Source organism: Marmota flaviventris, chromosome 3 (assembly GCF_047511675.1).
Source record: "Marmota flaviventris isolate mMarFla1 chromosome 3, mMarFla1.hap1, whole genome shotgun sequence".
NCBI lineage: Eukaryota > Metazoa > Chordata > Mammalia > Rodentia > Sciuridae > Marmota > Marmota flaviventris.
The window spans coordinates 165,503,826-165,525,556 of NC_092500.1; the positions used below are offsets into that span (position 1 = coordinate 165,503,826).

General features: G+C 47.8%; 1 protein-coding gene across 2 annotated transcripts in view; it reads left to right on the top strand.

Annotated features, from left to right (window-relative positions):
- The window catches only part of Slc39a14 (solute carrier family 39 member 14), a 46,966-nt gene that overhangs the window by 14,767 nt on the left and 10,468 nt on the right, over nt 1-21,731 (top strand). The window contains exons 1-3 of one of the 2 annotated variants that reach the window (XM_071610566.1): nt 17,048-17,326; nt 19,031-19,217; nt 19,874-20,043. In XM_071610566.1, coding sequence (XP_071466667.1) covers nt 17,063-17,326; nt 19,031-19,217; nt 19,874-20,043 — 621 coding nt within the window. In that variant the 5' untranslated portion in view covers nt 17,048-17,062. Of the gene's footprint in view, nt 1-17,047; nt 17,327-19,030; nt 19,218-19,873; nt 20,044-21,731 lie in introns of those variants that run through there. The other variant, XM_027927230.2, reaches the window with a different exon arrangement.

Consider the following 21,731-nt stretch of genomic DNA (forward strand, 5'->3'; position numbering starts at 1 on the left):
ACATCCCCCAGATGCCACACGTAGGTGCCTCCCATGGCTGAGGCAGAGAGACCTTGACCGCAGGTGAACTGCCATGTGTGCAGCTCTCCTGGCTATCCTGTGGCTGTGACCTTGGTTAGTCTCACACCACTCCACTTCTTGGCAGCCACTCAGGAGCCCCCTCCCCCAGCATCTCTGCAGTTGGCACGCTGAGAGGGGTTGTGTGTGTAATGGGAGCAAAACTCAGAGTTTCCATGAGTAGCTGAGAAATTCTAGAAACAGCCTGTACTCATGAGCGTCCCTTTCTCTTTCCCTGACACAGGGAAAAGTGCAAATGTTATTTTTGGTGGGATTATCGATGGTTGTTTGCTATTCTGGGCACCTTTGTACTCAGGGATGGGGGAAGGGAGGCTGCAGGCCTGTACCTGCCACCTGCCCCCCATCTAATGTTTTTAAAAAATTTTTTCCACCTTATGTTTTGTATTCCAAGTCCAGACCAACATCTATGGCTGTTGGGGTCTTCAGCTCTATTGAGTGACCCTGCAGAAGGGGCTCCTAACCCCCAGTGCTACTCAAAGTTCACCAGAGAACAGTGAAATTCTAAAGTGTGTGGCACCTATAAATGGGTAGTGGGAATGTAACATGTTCTTTGGGGACCAAAAAGGTGCCAGGCACTCCTCCAGGCTCTGAGAATCAAATAGGTCCCCCAGGCTTGGTCCTCTTGGAGTTTGCAGTGTAATAGGAGGAGAGAGATATATAAAGAGGAAAAAAGACTATTTTGCAAAATGACCTGCTAAGAGGAAGATGCGGGTCTGAATGACTGGGAGAAGTCTCTTTGTGGGAGTGGCCTTCCACATTGACGAGGTTACATCTGAGCTGTTGTAAAGTTGTGGGAAAGAGCCTTCTAGGCAGAGGGAACAGCAAGTGCAAAGGCTTTGGGTCAGAATGACCTTGACGTGTCAGGGACAGAAGGCCTGAATATCTGGAACCTGGTAAGTGAGAGAGGTCCATCGTAAAGCCAGTGGGGTGGCCACACAGGGCAGTAACTTACAGGCCAGGTTGTTTATTCCTTTTTAACTGGGAAGCCAGTGGAGGGATTAAAGCAAAGAAAATGCTGTCATCAGATTTTTACTTTAGGAGAATGAGTTTCATTAAGCTGTAGGCTTTAGATTTGGGCATTTTGTGTATACGTTGTTCTTAGAGGAGTGACAGAAGAGGGGTTGATGCTGAGTGCAAGCTGGAAGGCCAGCAAGAGCTTTTGTCTTAACTAACATTCCAACACTTCTTCCACTCATTCCTCATGCTCCCTGGGCTTCACTAGGCAAATTTGGGTATGCTCTTGTTCTCGCAGAGTTTACAGCATGGAGTCTTCAGATTCAGCTGGTACTTCCAAATCTTTGAGGAAGTCTCTAGGAAAGAGGCAACTGTTATTAAAATTTAGACTGTTCACTTGTTGCATACAAGTGGGATTGAAAGCCACCTGAACTGGAGCATGTCTCTATTGTAGGCCGGAATCAGGAGCCCTTGCTATGTGGCAATCTGATTGCCCTTTGGGGTGAGTGTTGCCTGGAAAGAGTAAGCCTTTAAGTCCAGTTAGAATGTTGATCCCTTTTTAATAGGCAAGCAGCAGTTTGTAGGAGGTAGAGGAGGGGAGAAGGGGAAATGCACGCTTCAGTAGTATGCTGTTAGGCAAGACACTTCTTTGCTTAGAGTTAGCCGCCGTGCCCATACCTTGAGAGGTTTTTGTTGTTTTTTTGTTGTGTTTTAATCTTTGCCCATGTGACCCTGATCTGGCACTTAGTGTGATATGAGCCAGACACCTGGTTGCCTTGCTCTGGAATTCATCTGTGTGTGCCCTTGACAGTGTCTCTGCAGAGCTCTGGGCCAGGCAGAGATGGGCAGATCAAGAGGCCCGATGGCCAGGGTCTTCATTCTCTCCTTTGCACCTTTGACAGAGGCTTTGAGAAGACATTCCTGTCCTCCTGCCCTTGACCCTGTGGCCTCCACTGTGCACTCTGGTGAGGTCATGCCTATGGACATACGCATTTGCACTTACACAGGCAGCAAGTACTTATGAAGGTCCTGCCAGCCTCACTGAATTTGGTTGCAGGTGGAGCGGTGGAACCAGAGGCCCCTGGATTGCATTTTTGCCCCTGATGTTATGGCCAGACTGCAGGAGTCCCTGGAACCAACCAAAATAGTTAACTCAAAATCTAAGCCTGTCAGTCTATGTCAGCCTAACCTTGAAACTAGACGCAGGGGCCGGCTCGGGGCTGGTACTAGAGGGTAGGATTGGGGTAGACTAGAGATAAACACACAGGACTTCCTGAGGGTCTCCTGGCCCTTCACACCCAGTGGAGAGCCCCTGCAGCTTTCTGACACAGTTCATTGTCAGACTTTCTAGTCCTGGGGGAGGTGTGGGGATAGGAAGGCACGGGAGGAAGCAGAGAGATGGAGCTGAGCCCAGGCAAGAGAGTGAAGGCAGATGAGGGGGAAGGTGGGCAGGAGCCTGGGCAGAGGAGCTCAGGTGTGTTGCTGGGGGAGACGGTAGGGGGTGGGAGGGGGGCCAGCGGCGCCTGGCAGTGGATCCAGGGATTTTTCTTCTGAAGCGTGGAGTCTTAGGACGCAGGTGCTCTGGTGCGTGGAGAGCCCACAGTGAGGAAGCAGAGGATGTGGGAAGGCCTTTCACATCTGTCATCAGATGATGGCTGCCTGTGACCTTGGCCAGAGAATGTGCTGTGTGGGAGGTTGGGACAGTGGGAGGGAAACTGGAGGAATTATGATTCATAAATATGATTACTCAGTCTCCCCCTGCTGCCACCTCTCTTACCCAATTTGGAAATAGGGTCTTATTGCAATAACCCTCTTTCTCATGAGATGAGGGCTCATTTGTCAATGTGTTGGTAAGACTCAGGGCCATGGAGAAATCCACTCCTGCCTTTCTGCTAGGACCTGGTCATGTGCTGGGGCGCAGTAGCTATGCGGGAGGCTGTGTGCTGGGGGAGGGTCAGGCTTTAGTGTGCATAAGGAGGCCTATGGGAGACCTTGGATCAGGAGGATCTGAAGTGGGGCAGTGCGGGGCAAGCCTGAGGCAGAGTCTTGGTTGCAGGTGGAACAGCGGAACCAGAGGCCCCTGGGTTGCATTTTTGCCCATGGTGTTATGGCCAGATTGCAGGAGTCCCTGGATACATCAGGAGAATTCAGCCAACCTGTCACAGCCCCGGGGTGGGGGGTCATCTTTTCTAACTCTGCTTGTATGCCCTAGATAAATTGTGTCTGAGTTTTCCATTAGAGAAGGGAACAAGCTCCTCTAGGATACAAATAGGAATTTATGTAGCTCTCATGTTATATAGGTGACCTGCTGTTAGGCAGGTCACTTATAAAGTTATAAGAAGCTTTGCTTTTGTTCCTTTGTTGCAGTACTGGGGATTGAACCCAGGGGTATTCTACTTCTACGCGACACCTCCATTTCTTTTCTTTTCTTTCTTTCTTTTTTCCTCAACTTGCTAAGTTGCCCAAGTTGCCCTCAAACTGGGGATCCTCCTGCCTCAGTCTCCCAGATAGCTGGGGTTACAATCACACACCACCATGCCTGGCTAAGCTTTGCTGCTCTTTAGGCCAAACTGGCCTCTGCTTCTGCTCTTTTCCTGTCTGTTCACACGCAGCCAATCGGATTTTTTAAAATGCCAGGGGCTGGAGGTGTGGTTCAGTAGTAGAGTACTTGCCTAGTATGCATGAGGCCCTGAGTTGGATCCCCAGCACTGAGAGAGGAAGGTGGGAGAACATATCAGACCATAACTCTGATTAAAATGCACCCTCCCCTTCTAAATGAAGTTTGCAGCCCATTTTTCTCTCCTATGCACATCCTCTGTGTCCTCCCTGGCCACTGTGGATCCTTTTTTTTTTTTTTTTTTCAGAGAGAGAGAAATTTTTAATATTTATTTTTCAGTTTTCAGTGGACACAACATCTTTATTTTATTTTTATGTCATGCTGAGGATCGAACCCAGCACCCCGCGCATGCCAGGAGAGCACGTTACCACTTGAGCCACATCCCCAGCCCCCCACTGTGGATTCTTAAGTCCTTAGATGTGCCATCTTTACTGAGTCTCCAAATGTAGCAACACCCTGCTGGAATATTCCACCCCATCCCTTCACTGCGCTGACTTTAACATGTCCTGCTGGTCTCAGCTAAAGTAGTGTTTCTTTGGGGGAACATCCCTGACCTCCAACACCAGATCGATTGCCCTGCTGTGTTCTCCAATGCTTCCTGTGCTCAGCCTGGCACTGCCTATGGTGCTCCTCAGCTTCTTCCCCAGGCACCACACTAAGTAATGGTGGTTTACTCTCGGTGTCCAGGCCTGTTCATTAATAACACCTCCTACGGATAATTACAGTCCAGCATACTAAAGGTAAAGCATCAAAAACCCCGTGTTCTAGCACGGAAGCATAGTTCAGTGGTAGAGCGCTTGCTTACCATGCACAAGAGCCCGGGTAACAGCCTCAGTACTGCTAATACAAGGAGACAAACAAACAAAACCCCTGTGTATTCCACATATCCTTGTACTAAAATCCCCAGTGTGATTCACTTCTGCCAGTTAGATGTGCTTGGTCCAGGCTTACGTGTGTACAGTCCTGTGAGAAGAGGCAGGGTCTCTTCTACCTCGGGATGGGCCCTGGGCCTTTGTTTTGCTGGTGTGGATCCTGGCAGGAGCAGCATAATTCTGGAGCAGGCAGCTTCCTTATGCTGTGGCCACTTGACCGTGGCATGGCAGAGGCAGTGGCTTCCTGGCAGCTTAGTTCTGTAGCATGATCTTGGGAATAGCCCCTGGGAGCTCAGCCTAAAGTTTTTCTTCAGCCTACTGTTTAATATCCTGTACAGAATCCCTTTCTGATTATATTGCCCAGCTGAACAGAATTACACATTGCCCTTGTCATCATCATACTGGCAAAATACTGGCCAAAGGTTTGCTCTCCCTACTGCGTGAGGGCAGGTAGCTGTTGTATGTATCCTTTGCATCCCGGTGTCTACGTAATTCCTGGTAATTACTGTTAGAAACCAGCAGGCAGTGAATTTTTGTTGAATGAATGAACTCTTGGACTGAGTTTTAAGTCTGGTGGGTGTGAGTTCAGCTAATATACATGAACTTCAGGGCAGTGGGCTTGTTTAGAGATGAAGAGGCAAGAGATGGTGGGGGCTTTGACCTCAGGTGATCTGGGGCAGCCTTGGCCTGTGGGCATCCTGGATGGACTGTCTGTGGAACTAAAATGGGATTTTGAGAAGAAACTAGATTCTTTACTTCTGCTCATGGGTGAGGTCTGCATAAGTTGCAAGCCTCTGCAGCCCAGAAGGCCTGTTTTAGTGTTTGCAGCTAATCACAACAAGGGTTCCTGCTGGTGCTACGAGGTAAAGCTGGAGAGTGGTGTGTTGCAGCTCTTAATGGTGGGCTCTGCCCTCCAGGGTTGCAGCAGACCCCAGGAGCTCACTGCCTATTTCTTCTTTCTGGATTGTTGTCTTGTGAATTTAAAGAATGAAATCCATAGATGAGAAAGAGTGAGGTAAAAGAGTAGTATTTATTCAAACGGGAAGGAAAGAGGGGGACTTGTAGGGTTGCCTCTTGAATGTGCTAGTCTAGGCATTTATGTAGCTCTGGGGCCAATACTGTTGGTCCAAATTTATGCTAATCGGGTTTTGGAAAGGTACCAAGCCTGCAATCTCCATTTATCGGCCCCTCTTCCATTTTCTCACCCTCAGTGGACTGGGCCAGTCCTGCAGGGCAACAGGTCCTGTCTCGCCCTGCCTCAGGCCCATGCCAGCACGGTGGGCCCTGTGAGGCTGCAGCCCGTGCTCACTGCCAGCGATCCAGGCTTCCTGGGCCTTCTGCTGGCTTCTAGGTGAGAATTAGTGGGCTTGACTGCAGCTCGGGGTCCAGGGAGCCATATTACTGGGACAAAGGCTTGGGTTCAGAAGGAGGTGTTGAGCTGCCTGTTGATCAGGGGCGATGTGGAAGTCAAAGTCAGAAGGGAGGTTGAACTTTTCAACTTCCAGCAGAAATACTGCTTCCAGCCCCTTGTGTGCCCAGCACTGTACCAGGCCTGTACTTGCCGGGGCGGTGGGTGGCGGGTGGGGATGAGGTGAGGATAGGAGTAGTAGGCAAGAACACTTTGCCTTTAAGAAGCAAAAATCTAATTAGGAAGGTTTCCTGGAAAACAAGGTAATTAGGCAATCAGAGTAGCTGGAGAAAAGTGCTGAAAGAGTAGTCCAAAAGAGCTTCCTGGAAGAGGAGGGAATTGAGATGACCTCTGAGAAAAAGCATTCGGGACTAGGTGAGGGCATTGCCCCAGAGGATGGGGGCCTGAAGTGTTGTGCTATGTGTCCTGTGAGCTTGATCACTGCAGTTTCTCTGTGGTGGAGACACATGGGGTTAGTGTCAGGTCCCACATTTGATGCCAGGTCTGTCTGACCTCATACTGTGTGACTTGGCCTCTAGATCATGCTTTTTATTTATTTGACCCTGATTGACAAAAGCTGGGGAATTTTGCTTCAAGTTGGTGACGTAATTGGTGGACATGAGCACCACGTTTGCTAATCCACCTGCTGGATCCTGGGGTCTGACACATGGGAGTGAACTGAGAGGGACAGCAGATCAGACTTTGGCAATCCCAGACACTTGTCTGGGAAATGTTTATGGGTGATGGTGGGATTGGAGGTGACTCTGGCCCTGGCCTTGGGTGGGGAGTGCTGTCAGGCTCCCGGGGCCCTCCCTGCCCATTGCTTCCTGACTCAGTTAGTTCTGGAAGTCCTCTTTGCTCTGTCAGGCCCAGCCCAGCAGCAGGGCTGGAGCTGGGAATGTACTTCTTCCTAGTCTTCCTGGCTCTGGCCTCTGGGCCTGCCTGTCATTAAACTCACTCAGAGCTCAGCGTGGGGCTAAATAAGCCTTCCCTGGTTTGTCTCCTGTCTGTGCTGGCTGCCCTGGGCGCTGACCACCAGTCTCTGGCCTCATAACCTCCTCCCTCAGGCGCTTTCACACACACACAAGGGAGCTCAGTAAATATTGGTTGATGATGAGCAGCAGCCTGCTGGTTCTAATTTTGTTCCCTGCTTCTGGGTCACCACTGTTTTTATTTAAAGTTTTCCCATCTTGCCCCTCCCAGCAGTTTGAGGTTTCATGGGGAGACTAAATGGGCCACTGCCTCTCGGTGCCCCCCGCCCCCTCCTGCATCATCTGTGGAAATCTCCCACCCTGGGTGGCCTTTGGCTATGCCAAAGCTGGAGGCTAAGGTTCTGGAAGACAAGAACATCCTTTTAGGGGTATGTAGGAGAACGATTAGGTGGGAGGGCAGAAGAAAGCAAAAGAATAGACCTATTGAAGGCCTTGGCCACTCGGGCAAGGCTTGGTTTTCAGGCTGCAATATTTGCTGTCCACACTTTCAGCCTAGAGTGCTGGTCCAAGAGGGAGTGGCTTTTTCTCCAGTGTTCACTGGGTAGTGGAGGGGGGCATGGGACGTATATTTTTTTCTCAAAGCTCTTTGAACCCCATAGGGGTCTCTAGGTTGGTATTTACTTGAATACCAACCTTCTAGACTGCTGGTTTTCTAATTGCAAATACAGGGACTTAGATGACTGTATCAGTGTAGTTTAACCATGACCGTGAATATCGAGAATATTCCAATTAAGGATTTACAGGGCACTTACTGGGCAGTTTTTGTAGTCAGACGTATTAGTGACGGCTTCTATGGGTTCTAGATTTTGTATTATACTTAGAAAGTTCTTCCCAACTCCTTGATTATGGCCATGCTCACTGCCAATTGGAGCACATCAATAGGTTGAAGTGTAAAAAAAAAAAAAACCTCTCAGACTTGCCACTCAGAAATAGTCGTCATCAATATTAGTGAATGTTATCCCAGGTATTTTTGCAGGCATAACCACAGACAAATAGACATAGAAAAATAGAAATAAGTACTTATCTGAAAAAGTTGTAAAATTTCTCTGAAAGCAACTGAAGAAAAAGAAACTGCAATAAAACCAAAGGAATTATTAAGCCTTAAAGAAGAGATCATTTCCTCCCCAGAGAAGTAAATAGTTTGAGTCGTGCATAATTACTTGTTTTCATTTTAGACAGTACCTGTTGACTCTGCTATGAAAAATGAGAACATTGGAATCCTCACATTTGTTCTCATCTCCTTTTTTCCATGTCTTGATTGTGTTAATTGTATTATTAAGTTTTTCATTTTTTTAAACATGTAGACTGTGTTCTGTAACTATTGTGCCTATAATGACTTTTTATTATTTTTTGTGCAGAGGGGGCTCAGTGCTGACTCTCAGTCATCCTCTTGCTAGGGTTTTTGCATTCCTGAGTGCTTTATTATTTCTGTATTACTTAGTTGCATTTCATTGTTAGATCATTTTCCTCCCTGGAAGGGGACTGTATTCTCTGATATCTTTCATCCTTGAGAATTTCTGCCTGTTTTCTTCACCAAATTCATGTGAGATCTTGGCCAGGGCTAATCTTCTTGATTTATGTTTTCTTTGTCTCAGAATTGTGTGGACACTTTTGCATTCTTTTCTGATGCCAAATGTTGTTATGGGAGGATGAGGATAGTATTAATTTTCTTCTACATATAGAAGAAGCTTTAGCATCTCGTAATTTTTACAATGAATTATTTGGGCAAAAAAGAATCTGGCTGATGATGTAGCTGCAGTGCTTGCTTACCATGCTCCAGGTCTTGTGTTTGATCCCCAGTAAACACCCCACCTTCCAAAATAAAGAATTTCTTGCGCATGCCTCAGCTTGAACATCTGAGAAGTACAGGTGCATTATTTCAGTCCTCAGATTCGGTTTTTCTTTTTCCTCGTGGTATTTATCTTTGGACATTCTATTCTTAGGTCAGCTGTGCTCATGGGTTATCTCAAACTTTCCTTTGTCATATTTCTGTTTATATTACTGGCAGAATTTGGTTGCCTATCCATGATGGTGTATTAGTTTTTCAGTGATCTTTGTTCCTCTTGGTAGTGAACCCACACCTCCTTGGGTCTCCTGTGGTCTCTTTGTGGCCTTGCCTGGTGGGATCGCTGTTCCAGCAGTTAGTCTAGCTGGGCGGCTGCTTTCCCTGGGGCCACTTGTCACTGTCCCCGGCATTGTGCCTGTTGGCCTGCCCTTACTTTTTCTTCCATCCTGTCATGGCGGCTGCTGTTCTGCTCAGATGTTCTCTCAGCCCTAAAATAAGAAAGTGACTTTCCTCCCACCAGGTTGCCCAGGCTGCCAGGCTGGGTGGGTGAGATGTGCCCCTGTGGACTGAGGCAGGGAGCAGGAAGAGGAGGCGGGCATGGAGCTGTCCTCCGCTTTAGGATTTCAGGAGTGGTCTCTGGAGTGTGGTTCAGCCCACTAGATTGGAAGGTGTACTCCCTTTCCATTGGAAGGGGAGCGAGGAATATTCCCTGGAATTGGCCACTTTCCCCAGTGCAGTCTCTCCATGGAGCCCTCAGGAGAGCCAGCCAGAGGTCAGCTTCACCTCCCTGCTGCCCCAGTAGCTCTTCCCACCACTCCTCAATTGAAGGTGACAAAGAATGGGTGATGGTTGGCCTCTTGCCAGATTTGGGGACCTTGGTGAGGATTTTCATAGTTCTCTTGTGATCTGGGCCAGAGGTAGGAGAGGAACAGTGCACAGTGCCAATTTCATTCCTTCTTCTACCCGTGGCTTTGATTTTTTTTTTTTTTTCTTTTTCTTTTTGGTACTAGGGATTGAACCCAGGGGTGCTTTACTGAGCCACATCCCAAGCCCTTTTTTATATTTTATTTTGAGACAGGTTCTCATTAACTTGCTTAGGGCCTCACTAACTTTCTGAGGCTGGCTTTGAACTCATGATCCTACCTCAGCCTCCTGAGCCACTGGGGTTATAGGCATGCACCACCACACCTGGCTGCCCATGGCTTTGGAGTTAATATGTCTGATTAGGCCTATTTCCTTATTTTTGGATACTATTAATTCTTTTTGCTTGCTTTTTACTATTTAAATATATATATATATATATATATATATATATATATATATATATATATATTGATTGATTGATTATTATCAGGAGAAGGAGATTGTGCAGCCGTTTCAATTTCCCATCTAAATCTATGCAGTGCTTCCACATACTTTCTCTTTTATTTATAATTTAAAAAAAAAAATTTGTTACTAGGGATTGAACCCTGGGACACCTAAACCTGAGTCACATCTCCAGACCTTTTTTATTTTGAGACAGGATCTCCCTAAGTTGCTGAGGCTAGCCTCAAACTTGGTGATCCTCCTGCCCCAGCCTTTCAGGTCTCTGGGATTATAGGTAGTCACCACCATGCCCAGCAAAAAGAGACTTATTTAGCTCACAGTTCTGAGGGTTTAAGGGTATGTTGCCAGTGAGCTTAGCTCTGCTGAGGATCTCATGATGGAAAGCATCATGGTGGGAACTCGAGCATGTGACAGAGGTCACACGGTGAGATGGGAAGCCAGAGTGAGGACCTCTCATTGGGCCCAGCTCTTAAAGGTCCCCACCCCTCTTCATATTGCCACATTGGGAGCCACGCTTGACTCTCTGGAGGACATGCACAGAACATCCAAACCATAGCCATTTCCCTCTTTCAAAACTAAGGAAACGGGCTGGGGCTGGGGCTGGGGCTGGGGCTGGGGCTGGGGCTCATTGGTAGAGCACTTGCCTGGCATGTGTGAGGCACTGGGTTTGATCCTCAGCACCACATAAGAATAAAAAGAAAACAAAAGTATTGTGTACATCAGAACAACTAAAAAAAATTAAAAAAAAAAAAAAAAACTAAGGATACAGGATAAATAGGATTAATAGGGTTGATGACTTGCTGGAACACAAGTTCAGTGGACCAGACTTGAACACTCAAGTCCACACAAGCCTGTGTTTTGATTATGACCCATCACGTGAAGGCAGGTGTGAAATTTTCCCCTTGTGGTATCATGTCATTCACTCATCGTTTCAGATTTTTTATTTTTTTATTAGGGACACTCAGCTCGAACTGGGTTTTATGATTCCTTGAGCCTCCACTGTCTACCCCAGGCCTGGTTTGTCTTTTTTATCTACAAGTTTCTCGGGTTTTTTTCTGCACTTCTCGGGGGCTCAGAAATGTCCCCTGACTCACCCAGAGCCATTTGCTTTTTGTATTGCCTACTAATGGTTAACCTTTTGACTAGTAGGTGACAGACTAGGAAGGGGGTACTGGAGAAAGCCCAGTCTACTTTAAGACTCTTGCAGGAAATGAGCTGTTGCCTGGGAGAGAACCCCAAGAGGTGGTGGGAACTACTCTGTCATTGCTGGCTGCGTCCTTGATGCCCCTAACCCTGGTGGCTGTGCTGAGTCCACAGGAACCTCAGAGTCACCTCCTCTCTTTCCTTGTACATATGAGAACAGAAGTTTCCTTTTACGCCCTCTGAAGTTCAGATGACTAGAAGACTGTCGAGGGGAAAGCTTAAGATGGTTTGCCGAGGCCAGTCAGTAGTGGGACCAGGGGCTTAGGGGAATGGGATTCCTAGCAATATGGCTTCTTCTGCCCACATCCCTACCTCCTCACCCACCTCCTCACCCACCTCCACCGCTGTGCGCTTTCCTTGATTTGGACTTTCAACCTTTTCTTAGTTTTAAGTAAGGTGTTTTGTAAAACCCCACTTCACACTGCCCTCAAACTGATCTGAGCCCGCGGCTGACTGAGACCCCAACTTCAGAGCTGTCCCCTGGCAGGGGACTGTGCTCCCACATGCCGAGCCTTTAAGGAGCACACGCTGGGCATTATGGGGAATCATTACTAGCATACATCTTGGCCTCAGAAACAGTCTTGCCTTCACCAAATTTAGCTCTGGAGCGCTTTGTCTTTTTCCTGTTTGGGGTCTGTACTCAGAGGAATCAGGGTGGAATTGAGTGCCTTCTGGCTACTCAGGCCCTTCAAGTTTCCATGGCCTATTCTACTTACCTCTCGGTGCTCAGCTTCTCAACTCAGCAACATGGTAAGTCACTACTTTGTTGTCTCAAGGAGAAGTCAAAGTTGGCCCCCCTCTAGTGGGGAGGTGGGCCTGGACAAAATGAATAGGAAATTTAGCAATAAATGGTGTCTGTGAGCAGAACTGCCCCTTGAGGGCTAGATGCTTCTGGGCCCAGTGAAAGGGTGGGAATAGGCAGGATTCCAATTTAGGAGCCTCTGGGATGATAAAGAAACTTGTGCTCCTTAGAGGGTTCCAGAACAATAGTCTTCCCCACTTTCTCCTTTGCCCGCACCTTGGAGACAGGCCTTGAGGCACTAGAACAGTTAACTTCTCTGACCCTGAGCTGAGCTGGCTTCTCTTGAGTAGGAAGGCCTGGGGGTCGGAGCCAGCCTGCACTCCAGCTTTTGTGTCTTTCCCCTCTTTGCAGCTCTTCCTAGCACTCTTGGCTGGCTTTCTTTCTTGAGGGCATATTAGCTCAGGTCCCTGGGGGCCTGGAGTGGCTCCCCTCAGGCCAAAACCCCTGCCTAGCCTTGCTCTCACTCTCCCAGGTTCAGTAAGAACTGTGTATCTTCTTCCCCTCTTTTTTCTTTCCTTCAAAGAATCTTTTATAAACTTTGGTTGTTGCTACTGCTAAGAATAACATGTAGTTGAAAGGCGGGGAATCTCCGCCGATGCAGAAAGCTCCCCTTTCATGACTGCCAAAAGAACAAGGTCACTTGAATTTGGAGTGTCTTCAGCAGCTCGGGGATCTCTGGAACAGGATTCCTTTCTGCCCCTAGTGACTCTCCACTGATTCTTCAAGGGGGTGACTTCAGCTCTCAAGTGCTGGGCTGGGCAGCAGGGCTGAGTTTACTGGATCTGCCCACCTTTAGGGACTGGCCTAGACTACAGAGCCCAGTTGGTCTCATGGCCATCACAGAAGCCTGAAGCTCAGTTACCAGAGGCAAGAACAGGTTTTCTGGCCAGGAGAGAATAGGTCACCTGGGAGACGCACAGGTGGCGCCATCACTTATCTGATTGCACAGCCAGAAGCTGCCTCTTGCCTACCCTCCAGGCTTTCTGTCTAGTAGCCACATAAGGGGCTCCTGGGCCAGTAGAGAGCAAATGCTTTGTAAGCATACCTCTAGGGAATGCCCATCCAGGTGAAGATTCTAAAATTGTCCCTTGTTCTCCCTTGAAATGTTTTTGTTTCTTCAGAGTGTTTATCTGCAACTACATGTTGCAGATGAATTTGGGAAATATATTTGAAGTGGAAACAATCATTTTTGTTGTTGTGTTCTGTGATTCCACAGCAGGAACCCAGTAATTCAGTCTGGCTTCTAAGGCATCCCTGGGTATCCCCCTCCTAGCTCTTCAGGGCATCCTAAGCCAGGATCTAGAATGCTTACTGGAGCTGATGGAAATTGATTAAGATCTGCTGTGCACAGTGGAACACACCTGTAATCCCAGAGACTTGGAAGGCTGAGGCAGGAGGATCACAAGTTCAAGATCAGCCTCTGCAACTTAGCAAGGTCCTAAGCAACTTAGTAAGACCCTGTCTCAAAATAAAAAGTAAAAAGTGCTTGGGGGTGTGGCTCAGTGGTGGTACCTCTGGGTTCAGTCCCCAGGACAGGGTAGGAAGAGAGAAGGATGATGAAAGGAAGGGAGGAGGAAATTGGCAAAGATGTGAGTTGTGCAGGATTTTGTGGCTCTCCAGGTCCTGCATTTTGTCTTCATGCTGAGAGCACACTGGTTAAGTGTCTTTCAGACCTGGCTTTGATTCATGAGAAAGTCAACGTCTGGCTTTGCTGGCTATGGATCACACTTCCTAGTCTCTGGATTCCAGTTTCCTTATCTATTAAGTGGATAAGTTTCCCAGCTTCTTTTAAAGGAATCAATGAATGTCAGGTACTTAGCAAGGTCTGCCCTTGGTCCATGCCAGATGCTGGGCATCATCTCTCCACCTCTTTTCCTAAATCCATGCACACCTCCACTCTCTGTGTTAATAGCAGAACACGTGCCCAGGATGGTTCACAGCTGCTTGGCTGAATGACTGCTTTCTTTGAACAATGAGTTTCAGTCATTTTGACCTAAGACCCACTCCCCTCCCATTACCCTGCTCACATAATTTAACTTTTGGTTCTGGGTGGAGATTCAAGTTGTGAGTCTCAGAGTAACACTTTCAGAAACCATCATTTTTGCTGATCCATCCATTTCTGTATATTCTACCTAAGAGTAGCACTTCACGTGTCTAGGTTCTGTGTGTATCCTGTGTGTAGAACCCAAAGCCTGAATGAACCTGGGTACCCTTGCATTGTAAGACTTATGTAATGTGTGTGCTACAGGCCTGGAGTTGTGATCGTTGCCATTGAAAGTAAAGTTAGCCACCAGGTATTCCTCACAGTTATGTTAGTGGCTTCATGTTCAGGCTGAGTCAAAGTTGGAAGAAACCTGCTAATTATGTCTTAGAATAATTATAGCCAGGGGCTGGGGTTGTGGCACAGTGGTAGAGTGCTCGCCTAACATGCATGAGACACTGGGTTCAGTCCTCAGCAGCACACAAAAATAAAGATATTGTGTCCACTTAAAACTAAAAGATAATTTATTTTATTTTTTCATTATTGATAGACCTTTATTTTATATATGTATTTATATGTGGTGCTGAGACTTGAACCCAGTGCCTCACTCATGCCAGGCAAGTGCACTACTGCTGAGCCCCAGCCCCAGCCCCGAAAAGATAAATATTTTTTAAAAAATCATTAAAGCCAGATTTTGAGTGCTTTAGTTCAAGCACTTGGCAAGGGCCTTGCCAGAGCTTGGGCATTCAGTCTTCACAATAATCCAATTAGGTGGGTACCAATTTTACAGATGAGAAAGGTGAGATATGAGGAGATTGAGTAACTTGCCCAAGGCAGCTTCTTTTTTAAGCATCATTATGAATCAATTCAAGCCATGTTTATGTGGCACTAGGGCCCTTGTGAACTGCACTGCTACCCTGGGTCATTCTGTGTTAAATAACATTCTGGGTTAAATAACTTACCCAAAGTCACATTGCTCTCTGGCCGGGGTTCAGGCAACCTGTTCTGAGCCACTCAGATCCTGTTCCTCTGTCGTAAGCTAAGACCCAGAGGTGGAGCAGCAGCACACTGGGAGGCATTTGGTGCTGGAGCCCTGGGATCCTGAGGAGGAAACCACTGTAGTGGTTGAACTCTTCCTGGTCTGGAGCAAGGAGGCTCATTTCCCACTCCGGATATTTGCTTATGTCACTAATTAAATTACAACCCTACTAAGGAAAATGATTAACAAAAGAAAGATTACAGTTAGCACTGATACCTTAAGCTGTTGTTTTTCTGTGTTCTTTTCAGTTCCTAACTTTGCTACGTAATTCTTTATTTACCTAATGTTATATCCATTTCAAATGGATATGATTTTTTTTATATCTGCATAATATTCCATGAAATTGATATAATTTATTTGATTACAATACATCTTCTTGTGTATGACCTTTTAATTAATTTATTTATTTATTTTGGTGCCAGGGCTTGAACCCAGAAGTGCTCTACCTCTGAGTTACATCCCCAGCCCCTTTTATTTTGAGATAGGATCTCACTGAGTTGCTTAGGGGGGTCTCACTAAGGTTCTAAGGTTGGACTTGATCTTGTGATCTTCCTGCCTCAGCCTCCCGAATCACTAGGATTACAGGCATGTACCACTGTGCCTGGTTTATTTTTTAATTATCTTGATTCAGGTAAATTCTAGAAGTAGAATGATTCATTTGAAGGGCTTAAATATTTTTTATTTTCATAAATTTTTTAAAAATATATTTTTAAGTTGTTGATAGACATTTATTTTATTTATTTTTATGTGGTGCTGAGAATCAAACCCAGTGCTTCACACATGCTAGGCAAGTACTCTACCACTGAGCTACAACCCCAGCCCTGTCATAACTTTTTTAAGAGTCCCATCTTATTTCTGCTGCTATTCAGCTTCATGAACATACGGTTGTTTTTATTGTGTGATTTTTTAAAATTTTTATGCTACTGTTAAATTATTTCTTTTCACTTCAGTTTTATTTATTTGTGGCCCTGTAGTTCAAGCGCAGCTATCTAAGTTCTCTACCACTGTACTGTATCCTCCGCCCTAAAGTGTTCTGTGTTAAAAGTCTATTTTGCCATTTTAATAAGTAGGAAGATAGCACCAGTCAAGTTCTTAATTTGTATTCTCAATGTCCTGGAGAAACTGGGCTTTTAATTTTTTTTTTTTTCATCCTTGATGGTGTATATTTTTGCTAGTCTTGTGTTTTTTCCCTTTTAGGTATAATATTTATATTTAAAGAATTTTGTTTTGGAGGATTTTAAATTTAACAATCTTGGTGCAGTGGCTCATGCCTGTAATCCCAGTGACTCTGGGGGCTGAGGCAGGAGGATTGCAAATTCAAGGCCAGCCTCACCGGTCTCAAAATAAAAAGGGTTAGGGGTATAACTCTGGTAGAGCATTCCTGGGTTCAAATTCCCAGCACCACAAACACAAAAACAAACCAAATCATAACACAAAAGCAGATAGAAGATCCTAATGAGCTCCTACGATGTTCCAGTCTGTCTCATTCATGCTCTGCCACCACCCCACACTCACCTACTTTATTATTTTGAAGCAGATTCCAGGCGAGAAGTCATTTAATCAATGATTATTTTAGTATCTCTAAAAGATAAGGTCTTTTAAAATCATAGCCACAATTTATTTTAATTAATTACTTAATTTTTATTTTTGTGCTGGGTGGAGCCCAGGCTCCATACATGCTATAGCACTTACTCTACCACTGAGCTACAGCCCTATGCCCTGTTTTTAATTTTTAAATTTAATTTAGCCAACCCTGTTGAATTTGTCCTTTTTCTTAATTTTCATGTATTTCTTTTAAAAGCAGCGTCTCTCAAATGTTGGACAAAGGGAGTGGAAAAGGGCTGAAGTCCGACTGTGATGTTGATCCGGATGCAGGGGCTGGGGGAGAGACCAGACCCTTCGTGCTTGGTGTGGGGTTGGTGGGTGCGGGGCTGCTGGGAGGGAGGGAGTGGGGAGGTCTGGCCTTCACCTGGCTCTGTGCTCTGGTAGGTGTGCCTGGTCACCATGAAGCTGCCGAGCCCAGCCCTCCCCAGCTGCTTCCTACTGACCCTGCTGCACATATGGAGAGCTGCTCCCGAGGCCCACGCCTCCTCCATGGACATGCAGGCCGTCAGCGCCACCTCTTTCCTGGAGAACCTCATGCATCGCTACGGTGAGGGTGGCAGCCTCACCCTGCAGCAGCTGAAGAAGCTGCTCATCCACCTGAATGTGGGAGTAGACCGGAATAACGCCACACAGCCTGGCCAGGGACACAGGAACCTCTCCACGGTGAGGCTCCCCGCCCCTCTGGGCCACTACCATCTGTGGCCTCTGGGGCTCTGTCTGGTTAAGTGTAGGGTGGCTGAGCAGCCTGATTAAGACGGGTTCAGGTAGGTCTTGGTGACCGAGCAGGCAGGCCAGTTCTCTTCACCGGCTGTGTGGATCAGCACAGCCTGCATCCCCAGCAGGGCTTCCCCGATATAGGGTGCTTTGAAGCCCTTACACAGGACAGCCAGGATGTAGGGTTCTCAGCACCCCCAGACTGTTCTTTGGAACTGCACTTGGATGGTCTGGCACTGCTGATAAGCCGAGGCTCCCAGGACAGCATTTCCATTAGAGTTCACAGTTTCCAAAGCCTATGTACACTCTACCAGGTGAGTTTCTCAGTCCTTTAGGGGCAGGGGGAATTATCTTATTTTAAAGGAGAGAATTCTGGTCCCACATGAGTTCCTGGAGGGACCTGGACTGGAACTTGGAGAAGCGAGGTCTTTGGGCTCTTGGTTCTGCGTCCTTTCTTCCTATCAGCTTGGCTAATCAGAGTCTGAGGCTATTTGTGGCAGCCGAATCTAAGCCAGCAGGGTCTTTATATATATCTGTTCTGTTCCCTGTGCTGAGTCCTGTGGGAAAGAGAGCAGGAGTCACATTTAAGGAGTGTGCTGCCGACACAGGGAGCTGGATGAGAGTGACATCATATTCTGTGGGCAGGAGAGTAATCGTGGGGTTCAAAAAGGAGATGGGGTGATGAGTGTGCTGGAATAGCAAAGGCGGGTTCAGGCCTGAGGTGTGGAGTGAGAGGGGACGAAGAGGACCATGTGACCTGGGTTCAGAGTGTGGTCGATGTCTGAGTCACTGAGGAGGCTGAATGTGCTGTGGGACAGCCTGAGCCTGAAGGCCTGCCACGTGGGTCTCAGGGCCTGCCAGGCAGCAGCAGTGTCCTGGGGTCACCAGAGTCTATCCCTCAGCATTACAGGCCCAGAACTGGGTGTTGTCAGCACACCCAGAGGGCCAAATCTCAGAAATAGACCTGAGTAAAATCAAACTCGGAAAAGGACTGACGCCTACATGTATAAAGTATAATTAGAAGTAAACAGCAGCGCTTCCCAGGAACAGTACGTGAGAATCACTTGCAGTCCTCCTGCAGGTGGCTTGTGCTCGTGTCTGCTGACCAGCCCATGCTTGCTCTGCAGCCGGCTTTGAAAACTTAGGTTTTCCTTGCCTGACTTCCTCAGCACCTCCTTCAGGCTGAGGACAAGCCTCTGGGGTTAAGGAGACTAAAGTTCCCCAGGCATTTGTCTTCCCAGGTAGCACCACAGTTTCAAAGGAGCCCACCCCTACACATACCAGTACTCTGGAATCTTGATCTTGATAGCTCTCTGGGCTGTTGTGATACAGATAGTTGGTATCTTCAGTTATGCAAATAGAATCACGAGAATCACTCCCTGGTCACAGCGATTAGAATCTTGTTTCCTAAAATATCTCCCCAACCCCATTTGTAGTTAGGTAGGCTTAGCACCTGTGACTTTCCTGGTGGCCAGTCTCTAAGATAACTGATCAGATTTTCAAGTTTAGAGACTTCTTGCTCCATCCCTAGAGATATGTCTGCAGTTTTCCTGGTGTGTCTTATCTCTGGGCAGGCTGTGGAGAAGGCTGCTTGGCAGGCAGGGCGTGGGATTTGGATTCTAAGAGGCTCTCTGACCCTTCTTCTTGTTTCAGTGCTTTAGTTCTGGAGACCTCTTTGCTGCTCACAATTTCAGCGAGGAGTCTCGGATTGGGAGGAGTGAGCTCCAGGCGTTCTGCCCCACCATTCTCCAGCAGCTGGACTCTGGGGCCTGTACCTCTGAGAACCAAGAGAATGAAGAGAACGAGCAGACAGAGGAGGGGAAGCCGAGTGCCATCGAAGGTGAGCAAGGCGAGGTGAGGGAGGCCGAGACTGGAGTGTGGCATGCAGTGTGACCTGCTCCGGGGCCCAGGACAGTGATGATGTGCTGAGAGTCCCTGGGTTCACAGGCTGGTCTGGCACCTTGCCAGGTGCTGAGCAGGTGCTGGCCAACACGCAGAGTGCGGGGCTTCGGGGCCTGTGGGTGTCTTCCTTTTTGACCTTTGGAGGGCCAGCCTTTAAGACCTGCTTGGCTCACTTCATCTTTCCACCCTCCACCCCCAACCCAGTGCCTCTGCTTCAGCCACAGCAGGCTGGCCGCAGACTGAGGGCCACACAGCCGTGGGCCCCTGACTGTCCTGAAGTCCCATCGCGCCAGCCTGTGGCACCCGACCTGGCCCGTGCCATTTGCTGTCCCTCCCTGCTCCCTGCTGTCATGGCTGACTCCTGTTTAGTCTCCCATGTTGTTTCTTCAGGCTCTCCCTCTAGTCGGTAAGCTCCTTTTGGGTAGCAACCTTGACTTTTTTCCTAAGGCTTCTTCACAGCACCTAGCCAGCGGCGGACTCTTCAGCAGCTGCTCTGTCTGCCCAGGTTACCCCCGAGTGGGAACAGGCCCAGGCGGCCGCTGGCGTGCCGGCCCTCAGTAATGGAGGCCCTCGTCTGTTCTTGTTCCTCCGCAGTGTGGGGCTTTGGTTTCCTCAGTGTCTCACTGATTAACCTGGCCTCTCTCCTGGGAGTCCTCGTCCTGCCGTGCACGGAGAAAGCGTTTTTCAGCCGTGTGCTCACTTACTTCATCGCCCTGTCCATTGGAACGCTGCTCTCTAACGCGCTCTTCCAGCTCATTCCAGAGGTGCAGTAGAACAGGCGCGCGTCCTCCCCAAGGCCAGGCCCTCCTGGCTGATGTCCATACCCCACCATGCTCAAGGCTCCCAGCACTGCCTCCTCTTACCAAGGGCCACCAATGACTCCTCACTCTAGATCTCAAGGGCCTTCTTCTCTCCTCCGGGCACTCAGGTTTGCCTCTGGCCTCTTCAGGTGACGTCAGATGCAAGGCTCTTCATGTCTGCCGCCCTGTCGGGGATCTGTGGCTGGTGGCTGGTCCCTATTCTTGGTGCTGCCTACCTTGCCTCCTCTGAGGGAACCCTGGGGGCACTTGGGTGTGGCACCAGTTATCCACAGCACTGAGGTGGGGAAAGGTCACTAACGTGGTTGATGTGCTGTGTTGGCCATCCTTGTTTGTCCTCAGGCCATCTTTTGTGCTGTACAGAGCCAAAGGTAGAACAAAGACTATTTGAGAAGAACAAATACAATTAAAAATATAAAATAAACAGAAGGGCACCGCATCCTTTTGTACCTTGCATCTTGACCTTTTCCTGATTGGGACGGACTTCCTGGTACCCTTACTTGACTGTTTTGAAATGTTTGGTAATTTTGTTTCTTAATTGTCATCCCTGAGGAGCTATAAAAATAAGCCCAAGTTGACAGTCTTCCCGCCTTTTCGACTCAGTCAGGGACTCTGGTGTGTACCTGACCCCCCTTGGAGTGGCAGAAGCTGCCTTTCACACAGAGTCCCTGTCAGCAGCTTCCCCGCCCGTCCAACTGAAAGACGGATCCGATCCGGAGCGGATGCCAGATGGGATGTTGTACGTGTGTCACCTTATCCTCATCCATGATTCTGAGACCACCTTGATGCCCTCTCAGAATTTCACATGGATTTAGCAAGCACTTCAGGGGAGGCCTCATCTTGGGCTATTTTTTCAGCTCTAGAAGTGGAACTTATTAATTTTTAAAGATTTGAAATCAAATGCCTCATTGTCTGTTTGAATGAAACTGCTGTCACTGAACATGCTCCGCCCCTGGCTCACAGGGAGTGTCATCGTGGCACAGTTCTGCCCTGCCCTCTCCTGGGGCTGGACTCAGCTCGGAGTGTGTCTGACTGAGAAATGTAAGAGGAAGTATTTTTTGTGACGGGGTGACTCTGGAACTCTGTTCTCTACGTCCAGGTCCCTTTTCAAGCAAATGGAAATAATTAAAAACTGCTGAAGTGCAGAGACAGAATATTATAGGCATCGGGTCTTGTTCTTCATCCCTCCTGCCCTGCACATATACATGACTTTGTGTATTTTGCACAGACTGCATCACCTCCAAGTTGTGCTGCGTGTCCCTCTGTGACACAGATTGGATATGCAGAGGCAAACACTCAGCATAATGTGCAGGTCCCTCCACTTGTCTGTATGTCCTGTTAAAGAAAGTCAGTCCTCAAGTCCAAAGTCTGATGGACCTGAGCATACGTTGGACATGTGACAAAGTAGCACCCTGCACTTCCTGCCAGACATACCAGCTGACAGGTATGACTCAGGCCACCAAAGACAGCAGGGGCTGGAGTCACAGGGTTCCAAGGCCACTTCAAGCTCCTTCTCATTTCTCTGCACTGATTGAAAGAGATTTTCATCAAAGACTCGAATCACTAACAAATTTTCTATTTCTCTCTCCCCCCCTACTTGTCTCTCTGATTTTTCTTTTTTTGTTTCCTTTGTT